General features: G+C 56.8%; 2 protein-coding genes across 6 annotated transcripts in view; one reads left to right on the forward strand and one right to left on the reverse strand.

Annotated features, from left to right (window-relative positions):
• PIP5K1C (phosphatidylinositol-4-phosphate 5-kinase type 1 gamma) overlaps window positions 1-8,942 on the reverse strand; it is a 47,132-nt gene extending 38,190 nt beyond the window's left edge. For 2 of the 4 annotated variants that reach the window (XM_059388640.1, XM_059388642.1), the window contains exon 1: window positions 8,796-8,941. In XM_059388640.1, the coding sequence (XP_059244623.1) occupies window positions 8,796-8,889 (94 nt within the window). In that variant the 5' untranslated portion in view covers window positions 8,890-8,941. Of the gene's footprint in view, window positions 1-8,795 lie in introns of all 4 variants that reach the window. The other 2 variants (XM_059388639.1, XM_059388641.1) reach the window with 2 other exon arrangements.
• Window positions 8,943-13,239: 4,297 nt separating this feature from the next.
• Window positions 13,240-24,078, forward strand: part of TJP3 (tight junction protein 3) — a 27,176-nt gene continuing 16,337 nt past the window's right edge. Inside the window, exon 1 of one of the 2 annotated variants that reach the window (XM_059388646.1) lies at window positions 13,240-13,453. Coding sequence is in view for 1 of the 2 variants with exons in the window: in XM_059388645.1 (XP_059244628.1) it covers window positions 20,162-20,179 (18 nt within the window). In the remaining variant the exon portion in view is untranslated. Of the gene's footprint in view, window positions 13,454-19,986; window positions 20,180-24,078 lie in introns of those variants that run through there. The other variant, XM_059388645.1, reaches the window with a different exon arrangement.

Below are 24,078 nucleotides of genomic sequence, written 5' to 3' on the forward strand. Positions count from 1 at the left end.
AAAGATACCAACTTACTAAATGGTACCCTATTAGAAAATAGTAATAATAAAAAATAAAAATAACTAAATAAAATATATTTTTAAAAAATGTTTGCACTTCAAAGGACACCACCAAGGAAATGAAGAGATGACCTACAGCACGGTACAGAATATTTGCAAATCAGAGATCTAAAGGGAAAAGTATCTAGAATACATAAAGAACACTTACAATTCAATGAAAAGAAAAATGGCCCAAATGAAAAATGACCAAAGGGTCTGAACGTCTCCACAGAAGATGTACGAACAGCCAACAAGCCTACAAGGAGCTCCACATCACTGATCACCAGGGAAACACAGATCAAAACCAGAGTGAGAATACTTGACACCCTCCAGGACAGCTAGCGTCAAACACAGAGGAGCACGCAGTGTCCAGGACGGAGGGGGTCAGAGCCCTCACACACAGCTGGTGGGAATGGAAAGCGGGGCGGCCGCTGCAGAAAAGTCTGGCAGTTCTTGAAACAGTTAAACTTAGAGTTTCCACACGACCCAGCACGTCCACGACAACATCTGTCCACACAAAAACCTGCCCATGCGCATTCGTGGCCACTCTATCCGCAACAGACAAAACGTGGAAACGACCCAGCATCCACAGCAGATGAATGGAGACACAAAACACGTGCCATCCGTGTCACCGAACGCCACCCGGCCAGAAGGGGACCGAGGCACCCACACACACTACCACATGGACGGACCCTAAGCACACGTTGGCCAGTGGGGGAAGGGCAGGGTGAGGGCCTGCTAAGGGGGAGAGAGCACAGGCAGAGGTCCTGTGGGAACGGGATGGGGTGGTTTTAAGGAACAGCACAGAAAGGATTTGGTGTGGCTGCAGGGGACCTAGGGGTGCCGAGGCTGGAGGCAGGGGGCAGTCGGGGGGGCAGAGCCCTGACCAGCAGCCCCCCCTTCTTCCCCCATAGTGAGATCTGTCCTGCTCCCCCACCCCAGTCTCACTGCACAAAGCAAGTGCATTTCCAGAGGGGTAAACAGGAAGCCTTGCAAAGGATGGGGGGAGGGGTGGCCATTAATCCAGAACTCGGCACTTAGGCCAGCAGACAGTTTTCCAAAGCCACAGCATTCAAGAAAAAGGGAATGAAGATTCCAGAACTCTGACCACCCTTGCCACAAACACGGTTACGCACATGTATGGGCCAGGCGCAGGCCTCCACCGAAGTCCAGGGCCTGAAGCTTGAGGGCATCAGGTGGCTTCCTGAGGGGGCAGGCGGAGGGCTGAGGCTCGCTCCCGAGGACTCAGGCAGAAGGGCTCAGGGCGCCGTCTAATCGGGCCCTGGGAGACCAGCCGCCTGCGTGCTGGAGGGTGACCCTGCACTGAACCCTAGCAAGGGAACAGGACGATTCTGGATCAACTGATAAAACGTGAATCCTGCCCGTGGACCGTGGACTGGATCGGGGCTAAACTTCTTAAACGTGACCCTCACACTCCGCGAAGAGGACACCCTTGCTGACAGGGCACAGAGCTGCTCCTTCTCCACAGATCCCACACCTGCACATTCACCCACTGGCCACGTGCCACCCCAAATCGATACTCGTGAGCCTTGCACGGTCCCCCGTAGACCCAGGCAGGGGAGTGAAGATTCTGTCACCTCACACCTGGGTGTCTGGCCGACGTCGCTCTGCCTCCGGGTTTCACCCCCTACTAAGGGGCATGTTTTAAATTTTTGTGCTTTTGGGGTGCCCGGGTGGCTCAGTGGGTTAAGCCTCTGCCTTCAGCTCAGGTCATGATCTGGGGGTCCTGGGATCGAGCCCCGCATCGGGCTCTCTGCTCAGCGGGGAGCCCGCCTACTTGTGATCTCTCTGTCAAACAAAAAAAAATTAAAAAAAAAAAAATCTCAAAAATAAATAAATAAATAAATAAATAACTTTTTGTGCTTTCTGCTGGTGGATTTTTGCTGTTTAACACCCAGCGCTGCAGTGGTCGCCCAGAAGACCGTGCGTGACGTGCCCTAGACAAGCTTCCACCGGCCACGAGCTCAGTGCCAGTGAATCAACAATGCGTAGTTTACTAAACAGAAACACACACACACACACACGACACAATGTCATAACCAGGGGTTCACGGGGACCTAACCCTGGGTTCCCCCAGGAGCCCTGCTTCAACATTCGCGAACTCCGTGTTTGCGGCCACGTCACAGGACAGAAGTGCCGGAAGGACAGGAACTGGCCACACGGATGTGTGAGGACGGGGGGCCTCACGTCCGCAGCTGACGACCCGCGGCACCTCCCTCCCTCACACACACGCACACACACGCACGCGCACACAGGATAACATGCCCTCCGTAAAAAGATAACATGACGCCGTGAAGCGTCAGCAGCTGGTGAATCTAAGGGCCTCGTGCTGCCATACGACTGCATCTTTTCCTACGGCCATGACATTTTTGAAAATGAGATGTTAAAAAAGAAAAGGTAGGATGAACCCAGAAAACCACCTGGAATGACCGTTCTCTGCTCCTAGAGACAGAGGGGGCGAGAGAGAACCTTCCCTTCCTCCTGACCGCAGGTCTGACTGTTGCTTTCTCAAAGGAAACATGTTATTACTTGTAGTTACAGACTTGCCTGCTGCAAGAACCAGGCAGCTGAGTGGGACAGAACAGAAAGTCCAGAAATAGACCAGCCATGTGCAGCAAGCTGGTATGTGATCAGGGGGCATCTCAAATCAGGGAGGAAAGCCGATTATCCAGAACGCAGAGTTGGGACAACCCTGAGCCACCTGGAAAAACGTGGAACAGTCAACTCTCTTAACACCTTGTATGAGGACAAATTCCAAATATAGCAAGACCTTAAAGGCCTTTTTTTTTTTAAGTGAAACTACAAAAGTACTAGAAAAATTATAACCTCGGAACAGGGAACCCTTCTCCAGCCGTGACACCACAGAGACACCATAGAAGGAGAGACTGATAAATCTGACCACATGAATACATCCATCCCCGCTGGAAGAGAAGATGGGAAAAGACTGCTCACGCTGTGTCATAAGTGAAAAACAAAAACAAAAACAAAAGCCTTTCACAATATGTAAAGAGCTTCCACAAACCAATAAGAAAAAGACTGAAGAGCCCGGTTGAATACGGGAAAGATACAACTACCCGGTTCCCAGAAAAGAGGGGGAACTCTGGGATGTGAATTATCCAGCAATGAGAAGGGGACCAGCCCAAGCCCACCTCGGGGTGTCCTTCGCACACGAATGTCCGAACCACACCCCACTTCTTAAACCTTTAGCGGCAAGCCCAGGCAACCAGAATAAAGGCCAAGAAACACATGTGTGGTGCACGCACGAGACAGAAAACAACTGTGACAAATGTCAGGAGTTCCTTTTTCCAACCCAAGCCAGCAACTAGGTCCCCCAAATGCCATCACACTGCCTTAAGCACGTAGGGCCCCTCTCCACGCCCTCCAGGGTGGCCTGGGGGAGGAGCGGGGGCAGGGCCCCGTGCCTAATCCCCCACGGCAGTAATCCCAACACACGTGGGCGGCCTGCTGCTTCTGGCCCCACAGCCCAGCTGATGGCAGCAGGCGATCCCCAGCGGGGTCTCAACCAGGCCCATCACGAGGGGTGGCACGTGGCTCAGTCACAGCCGCCGGTGGCGCGAGCAGGAAGGCTTGGGAGCCCAAGACCCCCCAGGGCCTGGGCCTCCCCCGCTATGAACATCGCCATCACGCAGCTCTCATCCAGTGAGCGTGACCCCAGGGCCGTGGGCCTCCCCCGCTCCTGTCCCAGGAATCCTTGCGATCCTGCCATCCTCACCGTGAGATGGGCTGAGATAGGGAGCAGCGAGTTCATCTGCCCAGGGGCACAGCATCCAAGGTGATGGCAGGGTCAGCCCTGGGTCAAGACCCTGCCTGCCCCTCCCACATCAGCATGAGCCCACTGGAACACGCTCCTTCCGGGCCCTCCCCATCGCCACCCCCCCAGCTCCAGGGCACAGGCCAATCCCTGCTGGGTTCCTCAGCTCCCCCAACCCCCTCAACCCACCCCCCAGAGCCTCCATCCAGGCCCCAGCCCGGCTCAGCACAGCTCACCTGCCTGCCCCAGGACACTTCTTCCCCATCAACTGGCCAGAGTGCTGGGCCACGCCAGCCACCTGCCACAGCCTCCCATGACTGGCCCTGTCTGTTTCAGGGCCCCCAAAACACGGACTTTGTTTCCATGGATCAAATGAGTCAAACTCGTTCCTACCTCGGGGCCTTTGTACAGGCAAATCCTCTACCAGAACACTGGACCCATGGCTGCTTTCCCCCCGAGGTCACTTCCCCCTGGCAACACCATGACACTGATTTCTTTCCCCACTACGTGCTCGCCACTGACCAGCACACTCTCATCCAGGCGAAGGCAAACATTTCCCATAAAGCATGAGACCATGAGTATTTCTGACTCTGCCAGCCATAAGGTCCACAAGCAAAAGTGCTCACCGACAAGTTTGTGAGTCTGCGGGTGTGGCTGTGTGCAAATAAAAAAAATTTTTTTAAATTTTATTTATTTATGTGACAGACATAAATCACAAGACAAACATCACAAGCAGGCAGAGAGGCAGGCAGAGAGAGAGGGGGAGAAGCAGGCTGGCTCTCCGCTGAGCAGGGAGCCCAATGCAGGGCTCGATCCCAGGACCCTGAGATCATGACCTGAGCCCAAGGCAGAGGCTTAACCCACTGAGCCACCCAGGTGCCCCATGAATAAAATTTTATTGATGAAAAAACTGGGGCTAGATGGGCCTTGGCCCCCGCGGCCAGGCTGCTGACCCCGACCTGCTCTGTCTACTTGTTCTCCATGACAGCCGCGAGGGAGCCGCCTGGCTCACTGCACCTAGAGCCCCGCTGGCCCCCAGCAGGTGCCCGATCAGTGCTGAATGAGCACTGTCTGAGGACAAAGGAAGAGGCACCCACACATCCTCGTGCAAACAGAGTCCGACAGCAGACCCTCGGCGGTGCCAGGATCTGTGCGGAAGCAGCGGCCCACGTGTGGCCTCCTGGAGCTCACCCATCTGTCCGAGGAGGGATGCTCCCCGTGCCCACACGGAGCTGGCTACCTGCCGGGGGCACTTCGGAGCTTCCAGGTCTGTCCACGCTCATCACACCCATCTCACAGGTGGAGACACTGAAGCGGCGTGTCCCCGGCTAGCCAAGGGCTCATCTGGGATGAGAACTGGGTGGTCGAGTTCCAAGGCCTCTCCGCAGAACGGACTGAACCATCAGAGGTCCAAAGGGTCCCTCTACCAAGCAGTTTCCAGGACAGAATTCCAGCTGGGAGATTCCGGCCTCCAAGGGGAGACCACTGGCCCACAACCACAGAAGAGGCCTCCGCCGACAGGCCTCACCCCAGCCCCGCGCACCAGACCTTCACGCAGGGCGCGCTGTCTTCCTTTCTCTCCCTCGGTCCTCCCGCCAGTGTTGGCGGAGACGTCACTAAGAAGCAAAGAGTTGAGCAGAAACTGGACAAAGAGCAAAGGAAGCAAACAACATAGATATGAAGGACGAGGGCCCGTGTGCAAAGGCCCTGGGGCAGGACCAGGCCTGGTGTGTCGGAGGAACAGCCAAGGGGCCCATGTGGCTGGAGCAGAGTGGCCGAGGGGGAGAGAGGGAGGTCATGCAGGGCCTCGTGGGCCTCGTGGAGGACTTAGGTTTTTACCCCAGGAAGGTGGGTGTCCTGGAGGGCTACTGGCAGAGGAGAGTGGGACCTAAGTCAGTTTTCTGGAATGAGCTGCTGGGAGCATGGAAGAGATGGGATACCAGGCCGGCGATGGATGACGGGACTAGACCAGGTGGGGCAGAAAAGAAGTAGGCAGACTCTGGGTCCATTCTGAAGACAAAACCAGCATAATCTGCCACCAGATTAGATGTGGGAGGGGGCGGGGGGGGGGGCTACTGGGAGGGAAGCCAACTGTTCTGTGATATCAGGGAAGCAGGAAGAACGGGAGGGAAATGGGAAATGGAAAAACCACACCTTGGCTCAGGCCAAAACCCCCGGGGCAGATCACAGGTCCCAACAGCCGACCTCGTGAATGCATCCAAGCCCCCAAAAGCCGGCAGAAGACCCCATCCGGCCGTCTCTGGACCAGACCATTTACGTAACCAGATCCGAAACACACAGTGTTTATCACCTCCATCAGACCGGCCGAAACCAGGAGGCTGGTAACATTCAGAGTTGGCAACACTGGGGCAAGGGTCTCTCTCGGCCCCTGCCAGACCTTTCTGGAAAGCCGGTGGGCATCAGAGAACAATTTTCAAGCTGCTCGCCACAGCCCAGCCACTCCAAAGCAGAGACTTCAACTGCCAGGAGTTCAAGTGCCACAGTTAGAGGCCAAGTTCAAGGATGTTTACAGGAAAAGGTGGACTCCAGAAGCAGCCAGAATGGTCCTCAGCAGGAGGCTGGCTGAACCAGTGATGGGCTGTCCCAAAGGTTCCCCAAGCACTCTCACAGGCTGCCTCACGCTAGCTCAGGCGAGGCTCACCGCCAGCCCCAAGCAGGCACACACATCACTCCATTTCACAGACGGGGCTACTGAGGCTCCGAAAAGTCAAGGCATTTGCCCTTCAAGGTCACGCAGCAACTGAGTGGAAGCCAGGTGGTTTGACTGGGCTTCTCCCCCTCTTAACCATGGCCCCATATTCTCTCCCTCTGAAGAATGTAACTGATAGCAACAGCCGGGGTGGGAAATTCAGATTCCTGCGGATAAAAAGCCAGCCAAGTTATGGGATAACATAGAGTGAGGTCAACGGTTGTCACCTAGGGTGGCCATGTCTCCAGGGGACACCAGAGAGGTCTGGAGACATTTACTGTCATCACAACTCAGGGGCGGTGATGCAGGCACTGAATGGGCGGGGCCAGGGATGCCGCTCAGTCCCCTCCGGGGCCCAGGACACAGCCTCCACACAAAGAATTTTCCAGCCCAAAACACTAATAATGCCAAGGCGGAGAACCCCTAGTGGGGCATGGAACCATCTTGGCGAAGGAGAAGCAGACGTGTTTATGGATTTCTACATTTCTATGAGCAGGAGGAAAAGCTTGGACGGTTATCACCCACACTTAGGATTTACATCAGAGACATGAGTTTGGAAAGGGAGCAGCAGCTCTTAATTTTAAACTGAGTGAAATAAATGATTTGCTGGGGGAGTCAGATTTCTGTGGATCTTGGTGACAGACCGCCGGGGCTGGACCCTTAACTTCCGGGTCGCGCACAGCCAGTGCTGAGAACCAGCAACCCCAGGTGCCTGGGACCTTATCTGCCCCCATCTGAGCCCTTAACAAAACAAATGTTTGCTCTGTGGCTTCCTCATGGTCACTGAGTCTTGGGCTGTTTTGTCTCTAATCAGCCCTGGTAGGAGGGCTGATGGTGGAGGTCAGGGATCTGATGAAACAGTGTGTGTCTGGGTCCCCGAACCATGTCTGAGGCTAGCTGAAGGGCGAGGCCACCGGATGGCCGAAGGAAGCGGGTCATCGACGGAGCACTTCCAGATGGCAGCAGGGACAGAAGTGGCGGGAGGCGTCCAGAGCCCAGGGGGGAAGCTCGCTAGCCCTGGCGCTCTCTCTCCAGATACTTCGCCCAACCCCCCCCCCCCCGCCCCCCCCACCCCCAGCCGCACAGCATAGCCCGCCTGCCAAGGAAGCTTCAGGAGGCCTGGGGGAGGAGGAGGACGGATGCCCGTGTGGGTGTCTGCAGGGCCTCCGCTAGCGAGGGCTGCCTGAGGAGAGCAGCCGATCCTGCAGATCCGGAAACTTCTGTCTGGAAGCTGGAGAATGTGACCCAGAAGGAAGCTCAGAGGAGAAGGGGCCATTCCTCCGGGCAGCAGCCCGGCTCTGCCCAGGGTATAGCGGGCTCGCCAAGAGCCCACGGGGTTGGGCCAGGCCACCTGGCCCCACACACCTGCTGTTCTGGAGGGCGAGGGAGGATTAGGGCCCCCACATGCCAACAGTCGCCCTCCAGTGTCCAGGGAGAAGGCTGGAGGGGGGCGCCTCTTTCTCCCCCACCTGCCTGCAGAGAGAGCCCTGACTCTGAAGGCACCCCCAGATGTCACTGTCCTCAGTCCCCTCCTGTCATAAGGAGGTAAACTGAGGCCCAGAAAGGCAATGAGTGGCCAGCGCGCTAGAAACCGGGTCCAGTGACTCCCACGGAGACAGACGAGACAATCAGGAGGCTGGCCCAGATGGCCTCAGAGACCCCCCCAACCCTGGCAGCTTCTGCCCTTCACCACCCAGAAGACGTGCCCCCAGGGGTGATCCCAAGAGCTGACCCCAGCAAGCGGGCGGCCCCAGCAGACTGTCTAGGAAGGGGGAGGCACACCTGGGGCGGTATCACCTCCCCTGCCATGCCCACCTCGGAAGCATGGCCCCTCCCCAGAACGGGGGTGCTACACCGTCCCACACACGGAGAGCAGCCCCCCGCCGACAAGACCGGGTGCGACGCCGTTCCCAGGCGCCCCGGGCCGGAGGCAGTGCGCCCACCCACCGCGTGGCCTCACCCCCCCCACCCCACGCTCCTCCGAGGGGGGGCTGCTCGCCCCTCGGCCTCCCAGCTCCGGGCCCCGCACGTGCCCCCGGTACCCCCGGGAAGGGCGGCGCCCCCGCGAGCCCCCCGCGCGGGGAGTCCCATCCCCCCCCCCCCCCCGGGGCCCCCCGGGGGGACGGTCCCGGCCCCCCCGCGGCGGGTCCCCGCGCCCCTCCGGCGCTCGGGCGGCTCCACTGGGCCGCGGCGGGGGGAGGCCGGGCGGGCCCACTCGGGGCGCGGGGAGGGAGGGAGGTCCGGCACCGTTACCTGCCGCCGCCCCGCTCTCCGCGGCCCAGGCCGCCTCCGAGGTCACGGCCCCCGCCTCGGCGCTCTCCGCCTCGTCCGGCACCTCCAGCTCCATGGCCGCGCGCGCGGACCGGCCGGACGGCGGGCGGCCGGAGGCTGCACCCGAGCTGCGGCCGCCGCCGCCGAACAACAACCGCCGCCGGCTGGAGGGCGGAGGGAGGGGGCCGGGCCCGGGGAACGGGGGGCGGGCCCGGGGGCGGGGCCAGCGTGCGCCAGCGTGCAGCGCGCGCGCGCCGCCGGCCGGGACTGGGGCGGGGCGGGGGTGGTCGCCGAGCGGGGGGGCCTGCGTGCATCCCTGCGTCTCGAGCGCCCCCACGCGCCCGGGGGGTGGAAGGACGGCGCCGTGCGCCTCGTCTGATCCTGTGGCTGGAACTGTCACACGTCATAAACCCAAGCACCGTCTACAATTAACCCACTACTTACCATCAGAGCGCCCATGACACCTACGTATGGTGCGTGCTTGGTCATGAGTGGTCCTTATCATGACGTAATAAGTGATGTAATAAGCCAAAATAGATTTGATTTGTGCTAGCAAGCAAGCACGGTATATAAAGTACGTGAGGTTAAGGTCCAGGCATATTAATACCATTACTGGACAAAAGTATGATATTACTAGCGTAGAGATAATGTTGACAGAGAACGTGCAAGCGTCATATATAAAACATAACACAATGTGTAACATACGGGCAAGTACAAGTAACAATGTAATTAAATGTCAGGCTGGATGTGAAAGCTTCCCTGAGCAGTCTCTCCCGAAGTCAGGGGTCTATTCCTTGTTTGCCCTTTTTTTTTTTTTTTTACTAATAATACTTATCCAGTATCTAATATAGAACATAACACCTAGAAGGAAATAAATATTTGATAGAATTGATCAACCAGATGGGGACTATCATCACTCCCGTTTTACACACAAAGAAAACAGGATCTCGGAACGTGGAGGTCATTTGCTGGAAATCACAAAGAATCATGCTGCCTGTCAGTGTATTTATGAACTGGGTTAAGAATAACTGTGTTCACATCATCGTTTAATGGTGAATTTATTGGTGATATGGCTTGGTGGTTACTAATTCTGAGGTCATGATTCAGGGGGTAATAAACGTTGTTATTATTAGTTTTGTTCATGACTAACGATTTCAGCTAGGGGGGGCACGTGGAGGGATTTGGGTCTCCATATGGTAAGGGACAGACCTAAAATGTTTTCACCCAACCCTGTCTGACTCTGGAAGCTTGGTCCCTCACCATTGTCTGGGGTGCGGGCAAGGTAGGTGGGAGACTGTGCTCTGGGGTGCTTGGCAGTGGGACGATGGGGAATCAGGAAGAGGGAGCAGGTCACAATCATACCCAGAGGTTAGAAAGATGTTTCTGAAATGTTTTCCCATCAAAATAAGGAGACAAGTGAAGAAAGAGAAGGGATAATGGGGTGGAGGTTGGGGGACCCTGGCGGTAGGTATGATGGAGGGCACGTGTTGCATGGAACCCTGGGTGTGGTGCATAAACAATGAATTCTGGTACACTGAAAAGATATTTAAAAAATAAATTTAAGGGACATCTGGGTGGCTCAGTGGGCTAAAGCCTCTGCCTTCGACTCAGGTCATGCATGATCCCAGGGTCCTGGGATCGAGCCCCACATCAGGCCCTCTGCTCAGCAGTGACCTGCTTCCTCCTCTCTCTCTCTCTGCCTGCCTCCCTGCCTACTTGTGATCTGTCAAATAAATAAATAAATAAAATATTTTTTTAATGAATAAATAAATAAATAATTTTTAATAAAAGGGAAGGGATGGAGAACAGGACTCGGGGTGTGGCAAAAGGGGCCCCCAGCTTAGCTGTACCCAGTTAGAAGGGAGCCAGCACAGAGTGGAGTCCAAAGACTTAAGGGATTCTAAGGATGAAAGAGGAACAAAATGTGGTCCATCCACACACTGGAATGTTATTCAGACTCATGAAGGAAGGGACCCTGACACCTGCCACGATGTGGGGGGGCCCTGAGGACACAGGGCTCGGGAAGAGGAGCCAGACCCAGCAGGATACCTCCCGCAGGACCCCACTCCCCGGAGGGCCCCAGAGGAGTCCCATCCACACAAAGAGGAGACAGTGGGAGCCGGGGCTGGGGCAGGGGGTAGGGGTCCGTGCTTTGTGGGGACAGAGTCTCCATGTGGGGAGATGGAAAGTTCTGGAGACAGAAGGTGGGGGTGGCTGCAGGACAGTGTGAGTGTGCTTCATGCCTCTGAGCTGTGCACTTAGAGATGGTGAGAGCGGTAAATTTTATGTTGTGTGCATTTTTACCATCATTTATCAACAATAACAAAAAGCCTCCAGGAAGAGCCCTTTGGACATATGCCACGATGGATCTTGAATCTGTTTTGTTTCTTTTTTAAGATTTTATTTTTGCTTTTAAGTCATCGCTACACCCAATACGGGCCTCAAACTCACAACCCTGAGATCAAGAGTCGCACGCTCCCCTGACTGAGCCAACTTGGCACCCCTCCTTTAAAATCCATTTTTTGAATGGTTAGAGGGATGGGTCTCAAAGTGTGGTCCTTGGACTGGCCACAGCAACTTTACCCAGGAGCATTTTAGAAATGCAGATTCTCAGGCAGCCCCAGACTTTGTGTATGAAACACTCCATAGGTGGGACCTATAATCTGGGTTTCAAGCAACACCCCCTACCCCTACTCTCGGCAATTTAGAGGCCTGAATTTGACAACCACTGACTCCAACTGGAGAAGGGCTGGGTGGGTGGGTCGATGATAAGGTCATGAAAAGGAACCAAATTAAAAAAAAAAAAAAATCAACTTTCAGGTTGATTCTGAATGTCTCCTGGAAGGAAGTCAACACTAAAACCGGAAAAAAAAAAAAAAAAAAAAAAACACATCAAAAAGTGGCCAAACTGGTCTTATTTAGACATGCGGAAGTGAATGTCAAAATCATCAGTTAAAAGACGCTCAGGAGGGGGGTGCCTCTGGGAGGGGAGAAACGGTGGGGTGACTAGGGCACCGCCAATTTTAGCAAGCCTGCATGAGAACTTGACCCTTCTGAGTGCGTGCATTATTGGGAAAAACAACCCCAAACTGGCTTTGTGGGAGGCCAGAAAGTTCGGGCAGGGAACGGAGAGGAAGGGCAGGGATCCCGGTGGGGCCGCAGCTTCTGATTCTCCTACTTCATTCTTTCATGGGGTCCTGCTTCTGGATTCCCATTTTGCAGGCAGGGAAACTGAGGCTGCCTGGCTGGGGTCGGTTACCTGGTTTCTGGCGCCCCCTGGTGGCTGTTACCATTAGCACCAGGTGTCCCTGGAAGGACTCCTGGTCCTTCCATCCCCTTCCCTAGAATCCACCCATCCATCCATCCATCCACGCATTCATTCAGGCCACAAAATATTATTGAGCACCTACTGTGTACCAGATACTGTCCCAGGCCACAGGAATGAACAGGACAAGAATCCATAACCTCAATTTGGCAACACCCTAGAGAAGACAGATAAACAGTCATGAGACATAGAGCAGTTTCGGTGCTAATAAATACTTTGAAAAGAACACAGATGCTCTACAACGACGACAGAATGTGATGGATAGTACACGTTAAGCCCATGCTCCCCCGTTGTCCAATAGAACGACCACGCAAGCCAGTTTAAATTTAAAACTTTAAATGTCATTTTTAATTTTCCTTGTGACCACATTTGGAAGCATGAAAAGTGAACAGGTAAGATTAATTTTAACAACATATGTGACCTGACCCAAAACATTCTAGGTGTGGGAATCGAAATAAAAAACGAGTTATTTTACGTTCTTTTTTTGCATGCCGAGCCTTCCAGATTGGACGTGTGCCTTACATCTACCCGCACCTTCTTCTTTCTGACCTGTGGGTGGATAGTGGATAGAGGGTGTGGACCCACTTCGTACCCTGCATGGTTCTGTAAGCACTGTCCAGACACCCATCCACTTATCCAACTTCTGAAACAGTCTTAGGAGGCAGAGGCTGGTGGGCTCTTGCCATTGTTCAGCTGGGAAACCTGAGGAGATGCAGCAACTTGTCCGAAGCTGCCCATCAAAGTAACAGTTGAAGACTCCTAGGGTAGGAATCCAGGAATCCAAGCAGGAGCAGAATTTGCACTCAGATCTGTCCAGCGGGAAGGAGCCAGGAATCCGTAGTCATCTGTGGGATGGCACGCCTGCTGGAAGGGCTTGTCAGCCCCAGGTTCCAGGAGGGCCGCGAGAAGGGGAGCCGGGACGTGCTTGTTTTCCCGAGGACCCGCGTGTGCGTTCCAGTCCCTGTGCTGAAGCCAGGGCCTGGCGCTCAGTGGCACGAACAAGGCAGTCAGTCCCTCAGCATCCCTGGCCTCTGGGCAAGCAGGGGTTAAGGCCAGCTGCTCCCACGTGAGAGCACCTTGCAACAAAGCCACACGCCCAACCAGCGGCTGGTCTCTCTCTGGCGTTGTGCACCTTGTCCTGCTGGTTCCACCTGCCACGGGACAGAACGCTGCCTCCACAGGGGAGGAAAAGTTGGGGAACCAAGTGAGGAGGACAGAGCTCAAACCTCAGGGCCCCTCCCTACCCCCATGCCAGGCAAGCACCCCAGCCCTGGCTGCCGCTGCCTGCCCAGAGGCCATCCTGCCTCCTAGACAGGTAAGTCCCCCCCTCCCCAGCCTGGTCTGCACAGAGCAGCACCAGCTCCCTGACCACGGGGTCCTGGGACCCCCCCATCATCTCCCCTCAACTGCCCGGAAAGCAGGAGATGGACACTCCTGCGCGGGCATTTGACATAGTTTCTAAGGGATTATCTGGCTGGCAGTTACAGCCCCCTGGCGACCTGCCCAGGACACCGGAGCCAGAGACTTAAAAGGGTCATTGTTGCCCCAGGTGGTGCCAGGGAGGAAGAAGAGGCAAAGGCTGGCTTCTGAGCCCCCAAAACCGAGAAGGGGAGGCCTGGGTAGGGAGGCGGCAGGTGAGGCAGCACTTCCTGGAACCCCCGAAGAGACTCCCAAGTTTCCAGGCTGTGGCACGTGCCTCCCCCACTGCTGGGACCCGCAGCGGGCCAGGGAGGGGTCCCACAGCGGGCTTATCTCGCCTGTCTCGATTCCTTCTCTGGGCAAAACTTGCCAATGGAGAAAAGCAAGATGGGGGGGGGGGGCAGGGCACGGGCAGAGCCTCCTGTGGGCAAGGTGCTGGGTGGTCCCCAAGTCAAAAAAGCTCAGAACCCGGAGGGGACAGCGTGGAGAGGAAAGAGGTTTTTCTGGGTCATTTGCTCCCCAAAGCGCAAGACAAAGCTTCCTGGCCAGTCGGGTGTCTGATTGCACTACAAGTCTCTTTGTCTGGGACAGAGAGGGCCCTCTGGGGCCAGGGAGGCACAGGCACATGAGTCTCAGGGTATACACCAGGTCTGGAATTGGGGGTCACTCCCAGGGAGTGGAGAGGCTTCAAATCTGGAGTCTGTGGCATTGGAAGGGGATATAGTTTGACTGTGAGAATCCCACCTGCCTGGGATTTGGAGAGAAAACCCACGGAGTCAGATAGATCTGGCCACCAGCCACTTTGCCTATCAAAACCTCAATTTTCCACTCTGTAAAATGGGTACAGTTCGAGTCAGCATGACCCAGGGCTGCTAAAAGCAGCAAAGGAGAGTGTAGGTAATCGATTCTCAGTCGGTGGTGGTGGGGTAAACGGTCCCACCGCGAACCAGAACTCAGAATGCCAAGCTAGTTGCCATGTCCCATCCTCCTTCCTAATAGACAGAAGTTGAACTCAGGCTCAGAGAGGGACAGCCATTTGCCTGCAGCTGCACAGCAAAGTCAGGATTTCAGGCAGACAGGAGAGCAGGAGGTCTGGAGGCTGCCTCTGACCACCCCACCCCCAACAACCAATACTCCAGGCTCAGCATCTTATAAAATTCCTTCCTCCATGGTGCAGGGCTTCCGCATGGCCCTGAGTTCTGGCGAAAGTCCGCTGATGGGTGCCTGTTCTTCCTCCTCAGCCTGGCCTTGAGCCAGAGGAGCAGTGTTTGCTCAGGGAGGAGCCTGACACCCTTTGGAATGGGCTGAGGTTAGTGGGAGATGCCGCTGGGAGGAGGGGCTGCCCAGGGAGCAAACTTGCTTGAATGAGCACCTACTGTGTGTCGGGTGCTCTTTTGGGCCTTGGCGATTCAGCAGGGAACCAGACCAATGAAGATCCCTGCTCTTGTGGGTTTGTGTTTTGGCAGAGGAAGACATTCAAGAAACAGGATATATGACAAGGAAGGAAATTGTATCCGGGGTTAAAGACCGGTCAGTGTCACAGGGAGGGAAATGTGGAAAAGCAGCAGGGACAGGAGTGAAACAGTCAAAGAGGTATTTTACAGCCCTCAATAGGAAGATCAGGGTAGACTTGCTGTGAAGGTGACGTCTGAGGATACATGAAGGAAGTGACTATTTGGGGAATGAGCGTTCCAGGCAGATGGCACAGCCCATGCAAAGGTCCTGGGGCTGAACCGGGGCGGGCATGTTGGAGGAACAGCCAGGAGACCTGTGTGACTGCAGCAGAATGGGAGAGGAGGAGAGAGGGAGGAGGGGAGGACGGGGAGGAGACCGGGCAGGTCCTGCAGGGTCTTGGGGGCCACACAGAGGCTTTGACCCAGGGAGGTGGGAGCCCTGGAGGGCTGTGGGCAGAGGAGGGTGGGACTGGACTCGCGAGCTCCCGGGCACCCTCTGGTGGCCACTGCGGGGACGACAGACTGTGGGGGTGAGGACCAGGGAAGCCAAAGGCAGAGGCCCTGCGAAGTGTGGGTTTAGAACAAACATTTTATTTTGAATCATCTAAAACTGACGGAACAGCTGTAGATACAATTCAGAGAGTCCCCATATGACCCTCACCTGGTCTCCAACACTAACCCGTCCCGACCGCGGGGTGCTGTGGCCAGGACTGACACACCAACACCCTCCCTCACCAGGAGCTGAGCGCAGGCTGTCCTCAGAGCGCAGGGATTTCCTTTTCTGCCTGGGGGGGGGGGGGGCATCTAGGACCGAAGAGCCCATTCTGCTGTCAGGATTCCTCTGCCTCCTCCCGGCTGTGACCTTCGCTACCGGGAGGGGATGATCAGGGTTTTTGCAGAAAGCGCCTCGTTTGGGGTTTGTCGGGTGCATTCCTTATGCCCGGGTGGCAGGGGGGAGGGGCAGCATCGGGGGCAGCATGTACAGGAGGGTGGAGGTATGTCCCAGGGCTTGGCAACGTGGGGGGTCCCGGGGCACCTTAAGGAGACCACTGTGGCATAGAGGGGGAAGGAAGGTAAGGAGGAGCATGTAGACTCTTCTAGAAGATTGCAATGCGGGCTGTGGCTGGAGGGGGACTCAGAACATACCCCTACCTGGCCCTCCCCCTCCCCACCACAGGAGGAAGACAGAGCTCTGGGGGGGGGGGGGAGTTCTGCTGCAGGGGAGGAGCACAGCCTCCCCCACGACTGCCACCCCCACGTTGCCAGTCCTTATGGGCTCTGTGGCTGGGCCCGCTGAGGTCCCCACTCCGAATGTGCCCCCCGCCCCAGGGCACACAGCACTGGCCTTTCTCCTCTGCTCAGTACCTTAGGTGGCTCCCCAGGAGCTATTTACTCATTCATTAAGCACTTCCTGCATACCAGGCACTGTTCTAGGTGCCTGGGATACTCTGAGGGTAGAGCTCGCAGGCCAGTGGGAAGAAGAGATCTTCCAAAAATCGTCCCATAAATAAATGTGCAGTTAATAAGCTGCGACCTTAGCTCAAGAACTTTCAATGGCTCCCTAGTGTTTGTAGAGCGATTGAGCATCCAATCAATGCCAGGCTTTGGGATGTCCTCTAAAACTATCTGCGCTTCTCCTGGCCTCGAAACTGTCCCCCCCCCCCCCCCCCCCGTAAGTTAGAGGAAACCGGAGGTGGCGGAGGTGTGGCGGTGGCGGCAGCATGCCAGACCGTGCAGGTCCATAGAAATGCAAACGAATTTTGAACAAGGGAGGCTGTTGATTACTGCCCTGTGGCAATCGTCAGGCTTACTGTCCATCTGTAAGTTCACGTCAGCATTCTGGGTGTGTGCGTAGGCGCGTGTGAGCGCACGTGGGCACGTGTGAGAGCAGTCTGCAGTTCGGTTCATGGTGACGTAGGATGTTGGTGTCTTAGTTCTGACAGTACACTGTGGTCGTGGAAAATGTTAGTGCCGGAGGAGACTGGTTGAGGGTCATCTGGGGACTTTCTGAATTGTACTTACAACTTTTCGGTCAATTTTATTTTATTTTTAAATATTTTATTTATTTATTTGACAGACAGAGCACAAGCAGAGGGAGCAGCAGAGGGAGAACCAGTCTCCCTGCTGAGCAGGGAGCCTGATGAGGGGCTCGAATCCAGAACCCTGGGATCGTGACCTGAGCTGAAAGCAGATGCTTAACTGACTGAGTCACCCAGGGGCCCCTCGGTCAAATTTTTTTTGTTTGTTTTGTTAAGATTTTATTTATTTATTTGAGAGAGAGAGATCACGAGTAGGCAGAGAGGCAGGCAGAGAGAGGGGGGAAGCAGGCTCCCCACAAAGCAGAGAGCCTGATGTAGGGCTCAATCCCAGGACCTTTAGATCAGGACCTGACCCAAAGGCAGAAGCTTAACCCACTGAGCCACCCAGGCGCCCCCACTCGGTCAATTTTAAATGATTCCAAAATAAAACGTTTGTTTTAAAGCCACACCTTGCAAGGGCCTCCAGGTTTGACCTCCCTAGTACCCAGCTCCTGCCTTAGCCCCCCACTGCCTGTCCTTCCCTAGTGACCACGAGGGGGCGCCTGCAATCACCCAAATCAGGGTTTGCCCCACTGTGCTCACTGCCCTCCAGGTCTCCACCTCCCTGGGGGTAAAAGCCCAAGTCCTCACCTGAGCCCCCAAGCCCCTGCATGACCTTCCTCATTCCTCTTCCTGCCCTTCCCTCCTCCCTATACCCCCACCCACTCTGCACCAGTGCCTCCTGGCTGTTCCTCCAATGTGCCAGGCGTGGTCCTGCCCCAGGGCCTTTGCACAGGCTGTGCCCGCTGCCTGTAACACCTAGATCTTTCCACGGCTCCTCCGTCATCTATTTTAGATGTAATTGTTCCTCTGCTTGGATCTCTCTGGCCCAGGGAACTCCTCCTAAACTCGGTTATTATTTTGAGTGCCATTCCTTGGGGAACCCCTCCCTGAGCCCCCAGTCCCTGTCGTGTCTCCCTCCCGATGCTCTCACAAGTCTCAGTAGCACTTTCTATTTATGTTACATGACGATTCGACTATCATCTGGCTCTCCTGGGTCTGTCACATCAGCCCTTGGTATACACCCGGCCCCAAGCCCCCTCCGTGGGTCCCACCCCCAGGCTCTCACCCCTCCTGCGGCCACCACTCTCAGGGACCTCCATCCGGCCCCGGCTCTCTGTCTGAGCCTCAGTTTCCCCCCTAGGCACTCGGAAAGACGGAGCAGGGTCATCCCAGGGTTAGTTCCGGGACCCCACTGTCCAAAGCATGCTCCCTCCCCCCACTCCCTCACGCCATGCCCGCACTGCCCCCTCCTGGTTGAATTTGGCACTGACACTTCAGATAGGAAGTCAGTTGGGTTGGGTTCCCGCTTAGGTACTTGGTGTAGAGCAGGAGACACTTTCTTGCGTTAATGACTGAATAAAAACTATGAATGCAAGAATGAAGTAGATTGGGGAAAAGCAGATTTTTATGTCCTTAAAGTGATCCGGCTCGGGGGTGGCTGGAATAGTGGGCTTAAGGCCCATTATTATGTGTAATTGCAGCGAAGCAAACTCTCGATAAACGCGAGCCGGGAGCCTCATTGCCGCACATTGAACCCCTTTAGTCCATAGATACTGGGGCTGAGGTCTGTAGTGAAGCAGGAGCTTGGGGTGTTCCCCACACGCGGGCCACTCCCGGGCACTGACAGCCACCAACACCCACGGACGCATGTCAGCGGGGAGCTCACTTATGTTTTCCTATGACTCATTAAAACAAATACACAGCTATTAAAAAAAAAAAAAAGTTTGACCTTGTTCTACCTAAAATGGTTTTGTGTACAGCCTGCTGGTGGCCAAAGATCATATTGGGGAAAAGCGGAGCTCTCCCCTCCAGCCCCGAGGTTTGGAGTCGGTCCTCAGATGGGTTTCTGCCAAGGCTTACCGTCTTGGGGGAAATTTGGAGATGCTTAGAGGCCCATGCTGGCGGGCTGGGCTCTGCGGACTCGTGTTTTGGGGAGAACTGAAACGGGGAGGGGTAAGAAATCATGGGGGGGGGGGCTCGAAGATTGTATTATATCATCCTGTTCCCTTGGCAAACTCTTACCCAACCTTCAAAACCCCAGCTGCAATGCTCCCTCTTCCGGGAAGCATTTCCTGATTCCCCAGTTTCCTCGTTTCTTCCCTACTTTCTGCGCCACAGCGTGGGTGGGATTCCTCTCTGCCAGCACGGACTGGATGAGGCTGGGAAGCGTGTGCCTTGATTTGCCCTTTCGACCTTGGCATGAGGTGCCACCCAGACAGCTGGGTGTCCAGGTAAATATAGCTGGAAGGAAGGTGTGGGTGGAGCCACCGTCAGCCCCGCCCACCCAGGTGATTCCTCGCTCCCTCACCTTCCCCAAGAGAGGTCTTCCTGCCCCCAGCCCTGTCCTTTCTAGATCTCACCTTTCGAGGCTGAGGAGGAAGCCTGACCTTTGCTCCCAGAATTTCCTCCCACCAGCCCCGCCCTGCTCGGCTGGGGGCCCGGGCCCGTGCAGAGTGGCGGCTCCTGCGCCCCTCCGTGCATCCTAAGTCCCTGCCGCTGACGTCATCGGGCCTCAGTTTCCCCTCTATGTAATGGGGGTAAAGCTGCCGGCGACGGGGCGCCCCGAGAAAGGCTAGTGCTCGGTTCTGGACGTCTCCGGCACTGAACCTGCTCCTGCTGCCGTGGTCCCACCTGATTCCTGAAAGGGGCAGTGTCCACCGATGTTGAACCGCAGGTTCCGTTCGGAAACGCGGCGGAATTTTTGCCGGGTCTTCGCGGCAGCCTTGCCGGCGGGCCTCCAGCCCCGACGGCCGGCCGTGGCTCAGCCGGGTGGAAAACCCGGCCTGGCTCCCCCGCCCCGGCGCCTGGATCCCGCGATCAGGGGCGAAGGCGGCCTCCCTCCGCGGCGTCCCGGAGGCGTGTCCGGGCGGGGGCGGGGCTGGTAGGGGACAAGGAGGAGGAAGAGGGGCAGGTGCAGCCGGGAGCCGCGGAGCGGGCTGGAGGAGGGCGAGGGCCGGCCACTCTGCCGCCAACCTCCCCAGCCTCCTCCCTCACCCCAAGGTGGGGACCGAGTGACCGTTTCCAAGGCCCCCCAGGGGCAGGGGCGCTGGAGAGTCCCGGGGGTGGACCATGGCCGTGAGATTCCAGGCGAGTAGCCCGCCGAGGGCGGGAGGGGGAGGGGAATGTAGCCGGAGTGGGGGCTGCGACCTGGACCCAGGGCCCCAGATCACCCCAGCTTACAGATGGGGAAATTGAGGCCCAGAGGAATAGCGTGGCTAGCCGGAGGCTGCGCAGCGAGGGGCGTTCACGCCCGCTGGTGTCCAAAAGCTGTCTCTGGGGGCTTTGTCTGCCCCAGGGTCCTCCTCGTTACCCGGTAGACCTGGGTTCAAATCCTGACTTTTCTGTAGAACTCTGGGCCCACGAAACAAAGCCTCTCTGTACCTCGCCTATAAAATTGGTGACCGTTTTAAAAGAAGGGCGTAGGGAGGATCCTAGGAGAAAAATGTGCTTTCAGCTCTTGGCACACGCTGGGTGCCTTGTGAAGATGTTTACGCCGGGCTCCCGCGGTGTTCCCTCAACTTTGAGCCACAGTGGAACGGCAGCGCTCACTTCTTGTGGGCTGGGGTGGCTTCGGTGAAAGCGAGGAAGCTGCTGGAGAAGCAACCGCCATGTATTGGGCGCTTGCTGTATACTGGGACGGCAGAGACGGAGATCGAGATGCCCCTTTTCCACAAGAGCGAACCTGCTGGGAGGGATCTCCGTGTCTCTGTTTGGGGGGGCCTCGCCCTCCAGGGATGGAGCTTACACCGATTCGCGGCGTCTGCACTGGGTGGGAGATCGCGCGGGGGTGGGGGTGGGGTAAACTGAGGCCCGGGGGGAATATGGCTGTCCCAGACCACACTGCTCGAGCCCTAAGGTTCCCGCCAGCTTTCTTCTTGGCTGCGGGGAAACAGCTTCCAGAATCCCCCCCGCCCCCCCCCCCCCCCCCCCCCCCCCGCGAACTGGCCTGTTTGTGGCCCCCTTTCCCGCCTCCCCCACCTTTGTTCCCGGAGCTGGGGGCGGGGCGGGGGAGAGAGGACTGCGGTCCCAGAGTCTAGTGCCTGGGGTTGTGTGACTTGGTACCACCTGACCTGCCTGCTCTGGGCGACTCCTCCTCCCCTCTGCTGTTTGTCACCGGCCTGGGGCTCGGCGGGTGGGGAAGCAGGTGCGGCCCGGCCCCCTCAGAGCTCTCCCAGATGGGTCACTGGCTGAGGGGTCTAGGAGTTCCCAACACACCGGTTGATCTCCTGGCTGAATAGACCTTTCCCGCCACCGTTCACTCGTTCCCCCAAACTCTTGTCTCCCTGCTGGTGTTGTGGGGACGATGCTGGGGTCCCTGGGCCCCCAGCCCTGCCCACCAGCATGCCCCCAGACTAGAGGGGTGTACGGGACATAGTGCACAGGGACATTCCAGATTCCAGTAATTAAGGATGTGAGATGTGTGTATGGGGCCATTGAAGACTCATTTCCTGAAGGAGGAGACAATGGCACTGGGGCTGTGAAGGTTGAATAGGAGTTTGCCAGAGAGTACCATTCGTGCTAAGGCTCTGAGCAGAGGCTGATCACAGGGCCCAGGAGGTGCCAAGGGCCATGACCAGAGTGTGCAAAGAGACAGGCTCACCCAGCCTTCACAGCCCGGGGGTTAGACCAGAAACTTGCCAACTGATGATCACACAGGATATTTTAAGACAATCTGGATGCCATGAATAAAACATAATGAAACACGGAAGAGTGATAGGGAGTCAGGGAAATTTGGCTAGCCAGGGCCGGCTCCCTGAGGAGGCAGCTTTGGAGCCGAGACCCGGAGCGGCAAGGGCTAACCGTGCGCAAATTCTGGGGTTGTGTGTTAGGCACAGGGGGCCATCGGGGAAAGCTGTGGAGGTGAACTGGGCTGAGGGGGCGCCGGGGGGGGGGTGCTAGGGTTGGGTCTCTGGGTTTTAGTCAAGGCCTCTGACAACCGAGGAGGCACGAACCCGTGCAAGACAGGACAAGCCTGGGCCACCTGCACCTGTCCCCTGGGGGCCCTGGTTCCCTGGGGCTGTTTCTCAGAAGAAGGCCAGGAAATCCAAATTCGGGGGGCCAAATTCAGCACAAATCTAAATTCAGCACAAAATCAAAGCCAAGTAAAAAGATTCTGTTTTGAAAAATAAGTTTCTAGAGAAAAGATGCATGGAGCAGAAGAGGGCTGGGGTCTGTGGCGGGAGCAGGGGTGTGGGACGGGCGGACCCATGGGTCCGCCCTCGGCTGTGTGACCTCAGGCGTGGTGCCTCTCTGGGCATCCTTCTCTCTCCCTTTGGAGGAGGCCACATCCTAGGGCCCCTCAGGATTGAGCAAGTTGGTGTGTGTAAAGCCCTCGGAACAGGTTTTCTTATCAGTGTGCAGAGGAGGAAAGAGACACCTGCTGCGTCTGGGGAGGGGGGCAGAAGGGGGGCGGAGGCTCTTTCTGCCTTTGGCTTGTGGCTCCTCCGTGCCCCGCTCCAGGGCAGCGGGGATGGAGGCCAACCCATTTCACAGCAGGGGAAGCCAAGGCTGGGAGTGGCTCCAGGACCACCAACAGCCAAGGGGGCTGAGTCTTCGTTGTGAGCGCTGCCCTCTCCCTCCGGCTCCCGCTTCGGCTCCCGGTGGCAGAGCCTGGAGTGCCTGGGAGGCCCCGCCCTGGGCTTTGTTCCTCTCTGCCCCACTCCCCTCTCCCTGGGAGCCAGGAATGCTGCTCTCCCGGGAACCGGCAGCAGCCGCCAGCGCAGGGATTTTCTGTTGAGAGAATCACCCACCTGCGGTGCCGGGCTGGGGAGGGAGGTCCTTTCTACCAGGCCCCAGGGAAATTGAGCCACTGAATTGGGGGTGGGGGTCTTCCTTTCTGCCTTCCCATCCATGATCTGGTAAGTCCGCATTCCCCAGCCGCCACCTCTGTCAGCTCTGTTGGCTTGGCAGGTGACTTTGCCTCTCTGTGCCTCAGTTTCCTCCTCTGGAACGTAGGGATAATAGATAATAGAAGCTCCCTTCAGTGAGTGGACTAAATGAGATAGGACATGCGAAGTCCTCGGCACAAGGAAAGCCCGTCCTTCCTTCCTTCAGCAGCTCTTGAACCCCTGCTGTGAATCAGGACCCCACTGCCAACGAGGCAGACAAAAATCTCTGCCTCCGGATTTGGTTTTCTCGAGAGGGAAGGTGGACAGAGCAAAAAAAAATCTAGAGAAGGTGAAGGGGTCCCAGGTTGTGTGAATTGGGAAACCGTGTTGGGGCAGGGTGGCTAAGGGGGTCTGTTGTGGAGTGCGAGGGCTTATTGTTCTCAACAGGGGGTTGGGAGGCCACCCCAATAAGGTAACACGGGAGCCAAGATGAACAGGAGGCCAAGGGAGGACTCAGGCAGAGATCCGGGGGAAAGAGAGTTCCAGGAGGAAGGAGCGGCGGGTGCAAAGGCCCCAAGTATTGGAGGAACAGTGAGGAGGCCCCGGGGGGGCTGGAGTGGAAAAAATGCCCTCTGCCTGGCCGAGCTGCCTTGACCCGCAGGCGTGGGTCCCCCCAGACCTGATCCCCCAGGCATTGGCCTTCTCCGCTCTTACCATTATGGTTCACTTAAACCGGGGTCTCAGCTTTGGCATATGACCATTTGGGGCCAGGTTGTTCTCTGCCGGGGACTGCCCTGCTCTGCGGGGGTTGAGCAGCACCCCTGGCCCCCACTTGCCCGGTTCTTGGAGTCATGATGTCCACAGATGTCTCCCGATATCCTCTGGGGGGGCAGAGCGGTCCCTACTGAGAACCCTGACGTAGACCCACTTCACAGATGCAAAAGCTGAAGGCCCCCTGAGAGGTGGCCACTTGCCCACAGGCTTGGATGGTGGGAGTGTCAGACCCGGGCTCCCCACCCAGGGTAGGGGACCCCCAAGTGCTTCAGTGGACCTGCCATGGCCTCACACCCAGGGTAGGGGACCCCCAAGTGCTTCAGTGGACCTGCCATGGCCTCACACCCAGGGTAGGGGACCCCCAAGTGCTTCAGTGGACCTGCC

This window comes from Mustela nigripes, chromosome 2, assembly GCF_022355385.1.
Source record: "Mustela nigripes isolate SB6536 chromosome 2, MUSNIG.SB6536, whole genome shotgun sequence".
Taxonomy (NCBI): domain Eukaryota; kingdom Metazoa; phylum Chordata; class Mammalia; order Carnivora; family Mustelidae; genus Mustela; species Mustela nigripes.